This window comes from Sitophilus oryzae, unplaced genomic scaffold, assembly GCF_002938485.1.
Source record: "Sitophilus oryzae breed Bouriz unplaced genomic scaffold, Soryzae_2.0 scaffold_1440_pilon_pilon, whole genome shotgun sequence".
Taxonomy (NCBI): Eukaryota; Metazoa; Arthropoda; class Insecta; order Coleoptera; family Curculionidae; genus Sitophilus; species Sitophilus oryzae.
Window position 1 is genome coordinate 6503858 of NW_022146105.1, and position 14939 is coordinate 6518796.

At 32.9% G+C, this 14939-nt stretch overlaps 1 protein-coding gene across 2 annotated transcripts in view; it reads right to left on the reverse strand.

Annotated features, from left to right (window-relative positions):
• LOC115876924 (fatty acid synthase-like) overlaps positions 1-11440 on the reverse strand; it is an 86272-nt gene extending 74832 nt beyond the window's left edge. The window contains exons 1-2 of one of the 2 annotated variants that reach the window (XM_030892972.1): positions 11197-11440; positions 1949-2122 (exon numbers count right to left, since the gene is read on the reverse strand). In XM_030892972.1, the coding sequence (XP_030748832.1) occupies positions 1949-2122; positions 11197-11305 (283 nt within the window). In that variant the 5' untranslated portion in view covers positions 11306-11440. Of the gene's footprint in view, positions 1-1948; positions 2123-4467; positions 4488-11196 lie in introns of those variants that run through there. The other variant, XM_030892973.1, reaches the window with a different exon arrangement.
• Between the last annotated feature and the right edge of the window lie 3499 nt (positions 11441-14939).

The window sequence follows — 14939 nt, forward strand, 5'->3', positions numbered from 1 at the left end:
TTAATTTATGTCAATGAAGACAGATTGATAATTTCGATTCCAAATATCTCGAGAGCCATTACTCATAGCGATGTTTACCAAGAGACTTTTTTACGTAAAAACATCGTAAATGTATATTTTTTTACTCAGTTACTCAGTAGACACAATATTGAACAAGTACCACATTATAGATATTTAGGAAGCTGGTTAAATAGTGAAAATACATGTGACGAAGATGTAAATGCAAGAATTAAAATAGCACGTAGAACATTAAAAAAATGGAATACCACGCTCACTAATAGAAACCTGTCATTGCAAACCCGATTATGAACACTACATTGTTACATATGGTCTACTCTTCTTTACGGATGTGCGACATGGACGCTAAAAGTCGAGAATATAAATAAAATAGAAGCCATTGAAATATGGTGCTACCGGGGAATCCTTAAGATTCTTTGAACCGAACATACAAGCAAAGAAGAAGTTCTTGGGCAGCTAAAAAAAGATCGAGAATTCTTAACCACCATCAAGGCCAGAAAGGTTAGCTACTTTGGACACATAATGCGTGGCACCAAATATTATATTACTCGTTTGATCATTCAAGGAAAAGTCGAAGGTAGAAGATGGGTAGGTCGAAAGAAACTGTCATGGCTGAGAAATATATGGAACTGGACCGGTCTGGGGTTGGAGAGGCTCTTTCATGCAGCAGAAGATAGAGAACTCTTCAATAAAATAGTCATGGAGATCGCCAACGCCTGAAGACAGGCACGGCACCGCAAGAAGAAGAAGTTTATAAAGGTACGGATGAAAAGTTATTACTTTTCAAACCAGTTAAAAAATATGTAGGTGGCACCCTCTACAAGTAGGAATCATATTGACAGCAAAATCAAATTTCTCATGTGAAAAAACCAAAAAAGAGATACCAATTTTCATCCAAATAGTGACGTTCTCGGTGACATTACTTAACGCTTTAAACCAGTTAAAACACATATAGGTGGCGCCCTCTACTAGTAGGAGTCATATTAACATCAAAATCAAATTTCTCATGTCAAAAAAACTCATAGACAACAATTTTGATCCAAATATTGACGTTACTTCAGAAATTTTTTAGAAAAAATCGAAATAAAAATGAAACTTCTACACCCTGTATCTCCGAAACGAAGCATTTTGGGACATACATTTATACGAACTTTTCTACTTATTTTTATCTGACTATCTACTTATTTCTATGACTAGAGATAGTTATTTGACTAAAATGATAAATATAGGAACTTTTTAATTTTGTAAATTTATCATAGATTTCCTAGAAAAAACTATGATAAAACAGTTTCTGTTGAACCTGACACAAAATATTTTCAAATTTAGTATTCATTCGAATGTCTAAGAGGTTTAATTTTTGTCAACGATGATATGCATTGATTATTTCAATTTCAAATATCTTGAGAATCTTTAGTCGTCGCGATTTTTATAAGGGACCTTTTTAAATAGCGGCGGAAATGTATTTTTTCACTCACTTTTTCTTTTCACTCATATACTTTTTCACTCTGTAGTGCAATACAGGTACAGAAGAAAAGTTATTACTCTTCAAAACAGTTAAAATACATGTGAGTAGCACCCCTACATAATAGGAGTAATGGGACTAGTAGAAGACTAAATAGGAACCATAATGACATCGAAATCCCCCCAAATGTACAATGTCAAAAATCACCCAGACATCAAATGCCATTCAAATATATCGACTTTAGTTCAGAAACTATTTGCAAAAAATCAAAAATGAAACTTCTACACCCTGTGTCTCCGAAATGAAGCATTTTAGGACATACATTTATAAGAACTTTTTTACTTATTTTTATATCGAGAATATGCTGGCCAAGTTACTGCCCCGAATGCAATTCGGACAACCCTGTATATTTTATAAATTGTTTGAAGTATTTGCCATATAGTCGAAAAAAATTTTGTTATTACTCACCGAAAAAACTTGCGTCAAATTTCTCGATATCGAACAATTTCCCTGTTCTGTGAGGTATTTCCGGATGACCGGGCTCCCATCTCCGGTTGTCGTCCGATACCATATCGACTTTGTTGAACAAATTGTCTCTGAAGTCGTGGACATTTCTGGAATCGGGGTATTGTCCAGCGATGCCTATAACAATATATTATTTATCATTAACATCTAAAATAAATAACAGATGAAGATTAGTTTTGGTAACAATTCCAATTAAATGGATACCGTTTTATATCATAAAAGTGTAAAATAGCCAAGTTATTATACTTTTGAAAATTAAATCTAAAAAAAAATGTAATATTTGGGATTAGCTGGATTAGAGTTGGGGGTTAGAACCTTTGGTGTTACAACAGCAAAATAAAAAAAAATGTGTGTGCACTCTGTGCGCATATTTGAAGTGAAACTTCTTCTTACTTCCGTCTATCTGTCTGTCCGTCTGAGGACTTCATTCGGGTACCTCTATCCACGTGCCGAGTTTGGTTCCGAACGACCCATAATTCAGAAAAATCCTGATGATTTCGTCCATTTAGGGGCTGCAGGCAACGTGGAGGGTCTGCAAACATTTCTACAAAGACTAAAGAACACGTGTAGAGTCTATGGCCTGAAAATGAACCCTAAGAAAACTAAATTTATGATAATCACTAAGAGAGAAGATGTCCAAGCCAATGTTCTAGTAGATGATATACACCTATGGAGAGAGTACAAAAATATAAATATCTAGGCAGTTGGTTGACCGAAAACTTGGATCAATCAGAGAGATCCAAGTGAGACATCAACTTAAAGCTTAGATTAAGAATGCTAAGGGGTTACATATTTGCAACTCTACTCTATGGTTCAGAGGCTTGGACACTTAAAAAGGCCGAAATGGAGAAGCTTGGGGCATTTGAAAGATGGTGTTATCGGCGTATGCTGAGGATTGCATGGACTGACAAGGTTACAAATGTAGAACTGCGACGCAGAATTCAGAAGGACGAAGAGGTGATTAACACCCTTAAAAAGAGAAAACTTGAGTACTTTAGACACATAATGAGAGGACCTAAATATGCCCTGCTGCAGAACATAATAGAAGGAAAGATAAAGGGCAGAAGGAGCCAAGGAAGAAGAAGAACATCATGGCTCAAGAATTTGAGAGAATGGTTTGGAATGACTTCAAACCAGTTATTCAGAGCAGCCGTTAACAAAGTTAGAATTGCCATGATGATTTCCAACCTCCATTAGGAGATGGAACCCGAAGAAGAAGAAGATGCATCGATCGGTTGGAAACGTCGAGGGCGTCATCCTGTAGCCCGTCCCCAATTATGCCGAAATCGATACACATTTTTCTTCAATATTAAATCCTTAATCCCATCCTGATGAATATGTAAACGAAAGGTCTTATCCAACTTTGCAGGGTGGGACCGTGTGCACCGTCGCTCACATAGCCTATCCATCAAATTTGGTCGCGATCTGACCACATCCACTTTTGACATTTCTTCGTCAAACCTGTCACAGTGACACGTGTCGTATTATCTGACAAATGAATCTAAAACGCCAAAATTAATTCGGGCAAGAAAATCGATGTTGTCACGTTTAATAATAGAAAGGTGAAATTGCTCGATATTACCTATAAATTGAATATATTTTAGTTCATTTCAGCATACATACATAATTATATATATTATGCTAATTCATGACGTAGTTCATAAGAAATAAGTGAAATGTATATTTATGTAATTAAACCGATTCACTTCATTCTGCCTATTATAAAAGGTAAAGTATTTCCTAAAGATAACGTTCGCTTAGGGCAAGTCGGCTGACAAAAGTCATCATAGGATCCCGGATTCAACCAATCTGATTGGTCGAGATTCTCGCACGTCTTGCCGCTATTACCCCCAACTTTATTCCCCTCCTTATGACTAGTAGAAACACTCACTACTATTGAAAAATCCAGTGGCGGTGTTAATGTATTGTGTTTTATGCCTTTAAATTGATTTGTGCCTATTGTAATTAGTACACGCGTTTTAACAAATATTACTATATTTGGCAAATTTATAATATAAAAATTCTGATATATTTTTATAAAACACAGCACGCTCTTAGATATTTTATCAATGAAATTGTAATCCCCTTACCGGTGCCTCGTTTTTTCAGATAAGTTTATCAGACTGTACATGGTTAAGTTGGCCTTGGTTCAATCTATCGACATACCAAACTTAGCTCCAACCAACCTAGCTCACATAGAGCCCGAATTAACACGCTCTAAGATCGTTATCACTATTCCTCTCGCGTCTCGTGTATCAAGGCCGTATCACGGCCTTCAATTTTTACTTCCATTGCGCGTAAAGAAGTTTCACTTCAACAATTATATTCGTACCACAATAAACCAAAACACTTTACTATTAAACATCAATAATAACCCCTCTTTGAATTACTGTAATGAATATATTGGTTGTCCTTCAAGACAAAATCAGAATATATTGGCTGCTATCATGAGATATACTTACAGAAACCTTTAGTGTAGACTCTGGGTTTGTTCCCACAAGCATCTTAACCGGTTATAAACTTGTCAAATGTAGTTGATTACACCAAGTCATAGATATGTCGTAAACAAAACCATAGATTATTAATTCGGTTAACTATTTTAGACAGTTTTCTGATGCTGTGGCAATGAATCTAATGTAACACAATGTAGCAGGGAACTACAAAGAGCAAGGCCTATTTTAGCCCTTTGATATGATCAGTGATTGACACAAAACATAAAACAGAAAATGTTCATAGCGAACCAGTAAAGAACATGTACGATCTCAAAGGCTGTACTAATATGTGTCAAAGATGGCTTGTAACTGAAGATCGCAGTCAATTTGTATATAAAATTATATGGGAAATGTCATCGATCGTTATTTCCAAGTCAACTAGACGCAGTTTTTTCCGATCATACGGTACTAGACTATTGTAATGTAAATTAATAACAATAGGAGCATAAAAGTCAGAGACTGGTCTGGGTTAAAACAAAATTGAACTGTTTTTAATGTCTAGCTTTCTAAACAATACTATTCTAAGTGACACAATGTATTTTAATATATTCCGATTTAGTATAAAAGTAGAAATAGACCTAATCAGTATGATCAAAATTTAAAAAAAAATGAAATTTATTAAACCTTTCCTCTATTAATATTGATCAACACTAACAATAAAATACCATTCCTAGGATTGTTTTCTATTCATAACTTTATAAATAGTTTGCGATTTAATTTATTGTAATGGCTATCACTTCTGAAGGAATATTACAGCATACACTTTTTTATTGAATAACAAACTTTAAACGTAAATATCTTGGAAACTGTTCACCGTATGGAACTAAACGAAGAGCACTTTTTGCCACGTAGAAAAATCTTAGCTTTTTATGACATTTGTTGAAATTACTGTATCTAGGAGGATAAAATAAGTACCACCAGTACTCTCTACCCTAATGGAAAGTACTCTTTCATGGCCGTTACCGAATTTTACACTATCACCATTTGCTTTGGCATTAAAATGTGTGTAAGTTCCTATGAATATATGCCCTGAAATGCTTCCCGAAGAAGTTAAAGCCCTCGAAAGGGTAAATCAAGATAATATATTTTGTTTACTTTTATTGACATTGGTAAACCTCTTTCTTGAAATTTGGTGCCAAAGCGATTGGCGATAGTGTAAATTTTTATTATTTTTCTTAATTTTTTAGTTTTCGTAGAAAATGCTTATTTTTATAATTTGGACCTCATTTATCAATATACCCATGAAAATAAAACCTAATGAACTAAAATTTAGACAACAAATTATTTTTTTAAACAATATCAAGAAAAACGGTTTATCAACGTTCTAAAAAATAAACAAAATATATTATTTTTATTTATGTTTTCGCGGGCTATAACTTCTTTGAGAAGCATTTTAGGGCATATGGTCATGAGAACTTTTTGTCTTATTTTTATTTCTAGAATCAACCATCGAAGTTAGATACACTATTTTTTTGACACCCTGTATACGTGGATTAATTACTGTGGAAATCATATCAGTATTTGTAGAATGTAGAATGTTTAGGAGAGGAGTTGATCACCGCGACTAGTGTTTGCACAAGAAAAGAGTGCACAAGAGTCTTGAAAAAGTCTTGCAAGACCAAGACTCTTGCAAGAAATTCAAGACAAGACTTTCAAAATTTCTTGTCTTGAATTTCAAGACAAGACAAGACAAGACAAGACTTTAGTATGCAAGACATTTCAAGAGTCTTGTAAGATTTCTTGAATTCAAGATTTCTTGAAAGTTAGAAATGATACATCTTTTTAAGTGATAATTAGGTCTTTGCGCAAGTTATGCCGGGTTTAGACAACATTTACATAGTTGTAATCACAATCATAGTCATAATCATAAAAGTTAAACTATCCACTTCTTATAAACCTGTTGATATCTACCGATTGCCTTTAATTATGTTACCCAACGACACTGATATAAAAATTATGATTATGAAAATGTTTTATAAACGCACAGTAAAATTGCGTTGTGATTATGACGATGATTAAGACTGTGACTATGATTACGATTTATGCAAATGTTGTATAAACCCGGCATTAATATTGACCAGTATTCATTTTTTTTTATCATAGCCAGTGTTTTAGAGTTGAGAATGAAATAAAATAAAGTCGAGGCAACAAACCGTATATTGGTAATTGGTTTTATACACAAAATTATATTGGTATAATGGTATTATAAAAAAAAAACTAACGGTAGTTGAAACTAATGGTGGGTTCGTGGAGCACGCTATTTGCGCTATTCGGTACTACTTTTCATGTACGAAATTGCTCCGCGAACAAAAAGTAGTATCAAATAGCGCAAATAGTACACTCTAGCATGACCTTTCCGTACACCCCGTGTCCAAACTTTTCCAACCAATCTTCCATAATAAATAAATAAAATAAATACCATAAAAAATAAAAGTAACAAACTGGTAACCAAAATAGAACATAATAAAAGAATTAACAACTAGAACTAAAAAATAAACGCACAAGATTAGGTACGAAATAATAACGCAAAACCCAATCCAAACCCCATGAATCGAAGTTAACCTTACTTATTCTTATTCAGCTTTTATTTGGTAATGGCTCCTGTTTTGTCAAACGGGCGAGTTGACGTAGTTCGTTTGCGGTCCGTTAAGATTTGTTTTTACTAAAATTAGCATCGTTGTTGTTCATTTTTCGGTATTACATTTTGTATACGATTTATTACCTTTTTGTTAGAATGTAAAAATTTTCAAGACAAGAAATTTCAAGAGTCTTGCAAGACAAGACAAGACTTTGCCATTCCAGAAATCTGCAAGACAAGACTGAAAATTTCTTGTCTTGAATTTCAACCACCAAGAAATTGATTTTCAAGACAAGAATTCTTGTCTTGTGCAACACTAACCGCGACCTTACAGATCTATTGTGTGTTTCTCTCTCTTGAGTTATAACGAGTTATAACTCATCATACAGTCTGAGGGCACAACAAAAGCTAGTCTCTGAGATGGCTCCAAAGAGGCCAGCTCTCCATCCTCGACATTAGCCGTACGAAAGTCATGGCACGAATGGTCGTCGTCTCGGCGCACTCAGTGATAAGATGTTCTGATGTTTCCCCATTTTCCCCACAGAATCTGCATTCGCCGTTGTTTCTCAGCTTCAGCCTACTGAGGTGTTCTTTGAGGAGACAGGGTCCAATCGGAAGAATGATTTTGCTTAAATCAAGGATTTTTCTCGGTCGTAAGTTTTGAGGAACTCAGTTCCGCATTCAATTGGTTCCCGTTTGGAAAACAGAACGGCTCTGGTCCGGTTAGTGTTCGCTCTTTTTCTAGCTAGATAATTTGCATTTTCATTGCCTTCTATCCGTTGATGAGCAGGCACCCAGAGTAGGAGGACTTTATTTTCTTTGCCTAATTTGTTGAACTCCTCTAGGCATTCTTTGACCAACTTCGAATTGATGGTTACTCCACCTTGTGGAGTTCCTTGCATTGTTTTAACAACTACAGTTTTGGTACCTATCTCAGCCTCTGCTGTTCGTGTTGAGAGTATTTCCCAAAACCAGCGAATTATCGTACCGTTCACCCCTGTTGTTTCCAGAGATCGCTTGACCACCTTGTCAGGTATATTGTCAAACGCTCCTGCAATGTCCAAGAAGGCACAAAGTGCTGTTTCTTTGCTATCCAGGCTTGCCTGTATATCAGTACTTACTTCTACTTAAGTTCAGAAATACAAGTATTTTTATCGTAAAATTGGCAGTTACTTTTTCAGTTTAAAAAGATTGTACCGTATCTAAAAACTGTCATTTTGTTTCTTAAGAGTTTTTATACATCCATAAAATTTTTATATATTTCCTGGTACACAGGGTTATTTACCTCATTTGACACGGAGTATTGTAGCCAAATGATTGGATTTTTAGAAATTGTGAGTTATGGGATCGTTGGAGGACTACTAAAACTACAATTTAAAATTATTTTCAAAAGGTACAGAGTGTCCCAAATAAATAAAAAATATCAACGTTTTATCTTTTTAAATGGAACACCCTGTATATAGTTTTGCGATTTTGACTTATACTTTTTACAAAATCTGAACACATTTTAAAAGAAAAAAGTTTCTGATAATATTTGTATAGATTGACTACAAGTTGTGTAACATAAATTTCTACGACCGGTCTACCTAGTGGTCTGCAGCATCGCCTTGTGGTGCAAACGTGGGCCTGTTAATCTGTGACGTGACGCACAGCGTGGCTAAGAATTTAGTAATTTAAAAAAAGTCTTTTAGATACAGTAGTACGTATTAAAAAGTTTTGTGTTTAAATGAGGTTTGCCTTTAACAGTTAAAAAATTATATCGTAAAGTGTAACTTTCCGTAAGAATTCTTTATCTGTCATTGATCATGATCTGTCATCATGTTTACCTGATTTTTGTATGTTATTTTGTTTGTTTTCGAGGTTTTTTTGCTTGCTTGTTTTACGGATAGGTGCGATCGCATAATTATTATTGATAAAGTTTTTATTTAATTTTAACATTACTACTTCTTCAGTGAACCTTTAAATCTGTTGTTTTTTTTAAGTTCGTTATTTAAACATATGTATGTAATACACTCATATCAACACTAATCATATTTTTACGTTTTTATTCATCATTTTCAATGCCCCCCTGGTTGCATCTTTGTAAAGGACTGTGAATTTTTTAACCGTAGAAACTAAAAATGTAATTGTGTAGACCGGTTTTTAAAAAAATGAAAAAAAATCGTCTCTGGCTATAAAAGGTCTACTTGCATGTCTAACACATTTCTATGAAAATTACAATACAATGAACAAAATATTTGAGTATATTTTACCATTTTTTTACTTAAATTATAATAAAGATTTAATAGATTAAACATAGTATAATTCAATTTTATATTAAATTATTCTATTTACGCCATAATAATTTTAGCATTTTTAGAATTACATTAAAAAATGTGTCGATATGATTTTGGATATAAAATAGAATTAGAAAAAAGGTCTCTTGGGACAAACTTGTTTTTTTTTCACTGCAACAGGAATCTAAAAAACGAGACATTTCAGAGTGGATACGCAGGATTTGATTAAATGAAATTATTTTTTATAATTTTATTTACACATCCCTTAAATATTAATAAGTATATTCGATTACATTATTTTGGGCAGATAATATAAATATTTAAAATAGATTAGCAATTTTTGGTACTCATGTATGTATACATTTAGGGAAACAATGAACATTTTCAGTAAAGTTTATTTTGCTACCTTTCAAGTTTCAACTTAGCACAAGCATTAATTTTGAAAAGTAATGTACAGGGTGAGTCAACGATAGAGGAAAGTTCCGATATAACATAAGTATGTTTTTTTAATGCAACATACACTATTTTTTATTTTATTTTTAGATTCTGCCTAAAATTCCATAACTTTTTTATATATAATGTTATATACTTAAAATTAACAGCTTTTTCTAATATTTAAATTTGTTTCAAGAAATGTTAGATTTCAGTGTTGTAAAAAATTGTTAGGGGTTTAAATTGTTGTTTCTGAAGTTGGAGTACCAAAATTTGGTAGGAGAGTTTTATGGAGATGAAGAAAAAGATAAATGTAAATATATTTTAGTTAAACGCTACAGAGCGTTCAAAATATATTTATGAATTTCAAGTAATTAAAATTAAAAAATCTCAATTTTTTTAAATGGTGCACCCTATATATTATGTTTTTTCTGATAGATTTTACAAAACTCGTCAACTTTTATTAAGTATGTCATATACCTCTTTTTAATAGTTTGCAATTTATTGCAATTTTTTCTATTTTTACCCATATTTTTAATACAATTACGTTACATCATAGTTACCATGACAAAAAGTAATATTTATCAAAATTTAATGTGTCTGTTAAGCAAATTAAGAACAAAATTTGAATTCTAGTTTAATTTGTTGAAATAAGTTTAAATGGTAGAGATAATAGTTACTGAATTTAGTGAAAAATTAATTAGTCAAAACGACTGATATACACCAGCAAGCCAAGAAAATAATATTTTTTGGTTCAGTACTATATAGTACTGCTATAAAAGCAGATAAAATAAATATTTAAAATAGATTAGCCATATGGTAAAGCTATGTACTACCTAATAACTAAACATTTCAAAATAATTTTAAATTTTCCACATTGCCATATATACCCATAAAAAATTGTTTCTACATCTTTCCGTTTTCCTATAAACAATCGAGGCGAATGAGGTGCGCTACCCTCTATATATACAGGGTGTCCCAGAAATAAGTGCAAGTATTTTAAGGAGTAGTAGATCTTGATAAAAGAAACATATTTTCTCTTTATCGTTTTTCAAATAAGTCCAAAATAACGGAGTTATTTTACTTTCAAAATTTAAAAAAAATTATTTTTTGCTAAAATTTTGAGAACCACTGAATCTTTTTTGGATTTTCTTTCTTGTAAATTTAATCTATTACCTATGTTGCCATATTATCAAGAAATTATGTTTTTTGACTAAAAACTAAAACATTTTTTCAAAAAATGCCGAATTTTCAAAAAAAAATTTTTCGCGAAAAAAACATCATAGGTCCGTTTCTGGGGTTGAAATACTACCAGTTAAAATACTTGCACTTATTTCTGGGACACCCTGTATATTCGATTATAATATTTTACGAATGCGAATATTCGTTACATCACTACTAATTACCACTCACCCGAAATAACAATCTCTTCTCCAGGGTCAGGATGAGCCAGCTTTCTTCCTGATTCCAAATTAAGTAAATTATCATCATGCACCAAACTGTCACTGTTTAGCGGAGCCATACTGATAATTTGTTAAAAATCACTTTTAATTCGAGTAATAGCCAAAACGGCTAAAATGCGTCTCTCTTTATTTAAAAAAAAACTTATTTATAATCACTAATCGGTCAAACGATAAAAAAACCAAAAGGCGCGACGACATAGTATGCTCTAGTTTTATATATGAACTTTTTGGGTATTCATTTAAATACAATAAAAACGAAAATTCATAAATAAATTAATTTTTTGACTGTTAAAGTACGAGGAGTGAAACTGTTTTAGCACAATCGAGGAATTGACAATCAGTAAAAAGTATAAAAAAATATGTTATAATCGTTATTGTTTTGAAACCGCATCAGGTGTATCTTGTATCTTATGAATATAGAGAAACTCTAGTCGGCTTCCGAAACACTTTTAAACAATATATGACTTTGTGATAGTCTAGTTAGTGGACATTGTGTTTTTTAAGATAGATTATTTTTGCATTCGTGGACACCGTCTGTCAAAGTTTCATATTCTCGGGCTTGACAGATAATACCGCGTTCCAATAAAATCATTGTACAGGGTGTACCATTTTCGTGTGTTTTACAGAGTTTCTTGTTTATAAGTACAATGACATCAAGTTGCTATTATTTTATGAAACTAAAGATACTACACACAAATTTGTACTAGCCCGATTATTTTTTGAAATACGGGAAGAATTTGAAAATGTTGCATTATTATTTAATTGCATTGTTAGCAGATGATAAAAACTAAAATTTTAGTGAGTAGATGAAGCTAACATTGTCAGCGAAACGCGCGTTGGGTGTACAGGGTGGGTCAAATTCGACGCTTTTAAATGGAAACATCCTTTTCTATAGGAGATAGACGAAAACAAATATCGGTGTCTGGAGCTCAATTTTCATCAAAAACATTATGGTGAAAACCGCAAATCAATATCTGTTAGAGATTTACATTTTTAATTTATTGAAAAGAATTTAAAATTACCTTTCCTTGTAAAAAATATAACACACTTGATATTTTGCTCGATTCCTCTTCGAGAAATAGAGTATATAAAAATTCGCCCGCTTTAAATAAGTAGGCTTTGAACGGCTTCGGCTGTAATGCAAAAAAATTCTAGCTGTGAGCATCAATTAAAACGAAAATAATATTTGCTATGAGAGATGCAGAATTTTATAACAATTTAAAATATATTTAACCAATATCAACACATTTAAACTATATCTAATAACAATAAAAATAAATAGCAAATCAACACATGAAGTTTTGCTACAGGTGTTTGGTTTGGTTTGGACATATCGACCGTCTTCTGTTGTGGACAGACGGGACAGTTTTTGAACATTTCTCGCGGAATTCATTAACTCAGTGGAGGTGTAAGATACCCTGTCATAACTGCTAAGTATTTCTAATTCTTGTCTAGATTATACGAAGGAATAAAGAACCTTATTCGTCCGCAAATATATCCATAGGATTAGATCCATGGGCACTTAGTCAGGCGGCCTCGACGGCCAACGGCTGGGATCTTGGTTAGCTATTCAATTATTCTTGAAATTCGCTGCAAAAATTTGCTGATAACTTCAGCGTTCAGAGACGGTGCGTCGTCTTGCTGGAAAAATATGTTTTCGAATTCCATTAAGGGCATATCATCAATAAGGGGTACAAAGCCTACTAGTTAAAAGTGGCGAACTTTTAAAAATTCTGTATTTCGAAGGAGATTATAACAAAATATCAAGTATGCTATATTTTTGTAAAGGTAATTTTAAATTCTTTTTAGTTAGTTAAAAATATAGAGGGTGTCCCAAATAAAAAAATCAATTTTTCTGTTGATAACTCTTAAATTATTAAATTTAAAAAAATTATACTTAAACCATTAAATTCTACGTAAAAAGGTGCTTTGGAAATGTTTTCATAGAAAAACAAAATTTTCCATAGCAAAAAAGTTACAGCGATTTGTTAAAAATGCACATTTTTGAAAAACACCCCGTAACTCCGAAACGGTAACAGATATTGATTTGCGGTTTTCACCATAATGTTTTTGGTGAAAATTGAGCTCCAGACACCGATATTAGTTTTCGTCTATCTCCTATAGAAAAGGATGTTTCCATTTAAAAGCGTCGAATTTGACCCACCCTGTACAAGTAAAGTGTTTTGATGTATTGTGGTGAATCATTCCTTTATTTTGCTATTGAAACTTAAAGAATTTCGGACTTTTATTGTCTTTATTTATTTTGCTTACACAACGTTTCGGTCAGAAGTATCATCAACTGTGAACCAATATTCTAAGAGCTGACTACATAAAAAAACCTTATCATCGTTACATGGCTATTTTTTTTTGTGAAGTCTCCATATGTGTAGCCATTGTGAAATAGTCATGTCTGCCAGCGCGATCTCGGGGCTTAAAGCGGAGGCCGCCAATCGAAAGGGTAAAATTTTGACACTAAAAATATTGTAAGGTACACGAGTTATAATTGCGAAAATAGCTTTTATTTATTATTAAGGAACGTGAAAAATTGTTAGCAGATATTTTTCTTGTTGCTAAAATGCCGACAGACAACGCGAAAGAGGCATGAAATTTTGAATAAAAAATATGGCTCACATGCATGCCGATTTGTGGAATGTCATATTTATTCACTTTAAAAGCTGTATGCAAAAGGGCAAACAAAAAGATCGTGGCTAAATCAGCGGCACACAGTTATCAAAAGCGCGATATTACTCTAGCGCTTGAAAATGATGCATTTTTTAAAAAATTTCCTTTATATTTTAGAAAACTTTTGTACAACTGCCTGTTCACCGCAAATTTACCCACGGTATAATTTTTTAACCTACCATGCTTACGGCTTTACTCTATGGTTACGATACTAAAATAATGGATGCAAATACAAAAAAAAACAGGTGACTCACAAAATTATTTAAAAATAAATCTTTCTAAAAATGTCTTTTTAAATTTTCAAATTTGAACGGTTATTTTGGACTCATTTGAAAAACGGTAAAGAGAAAATATATTTCTTTTGTCCAGATACTAGCCCTGAACATACTTACACTTATCCAAGACTCACCCTGTAGAGTAATATCGTGCTTTTGATAACTGTCTACCGTTGATTGAGCCACGATTTTTTTCGTCTGCCCTTTTGCATACGGCTTTTTAAGTAAATAAATATGACATTCCATAAATCGGCATGCATGTATGCGATTTTTTTTGTCAAAATTTCAAGCCTCTTTTGCGTTGTCTGTCGGCATTTTAGCTACGAGAAAAATGTCTGCCAACAATTTTCCACGTTTATTAATAATAAATAAAAGCATTTTGGCAATTATAACTCGTGTACCTTATAATATTTTTAGTGTCAAAATTTTACCCTTTCGATTGGCCACCCCTGCTTTAAGCCCCGGGGTCGCGCTGGCAGACATAATTATTTCGTAATGGCTACACAAAAGGATACCTCACAAGAAAAATTAGCCATGTAACGATGATAAGATTTTTATGTAGCCAGCTCTCCATCTATAATCTAAATCCTAAAACTATAATAATAATAATAGCTCCCGTATATAGTGTTTAACGCCTTGGGAGTAGCAAGGTACAGCTTGCCATACTAGAGCCCTTCGGTATACAAGGAACTTCAACCGCCTATTATTACCTCAGGATTATGAATCCCAAGTACTC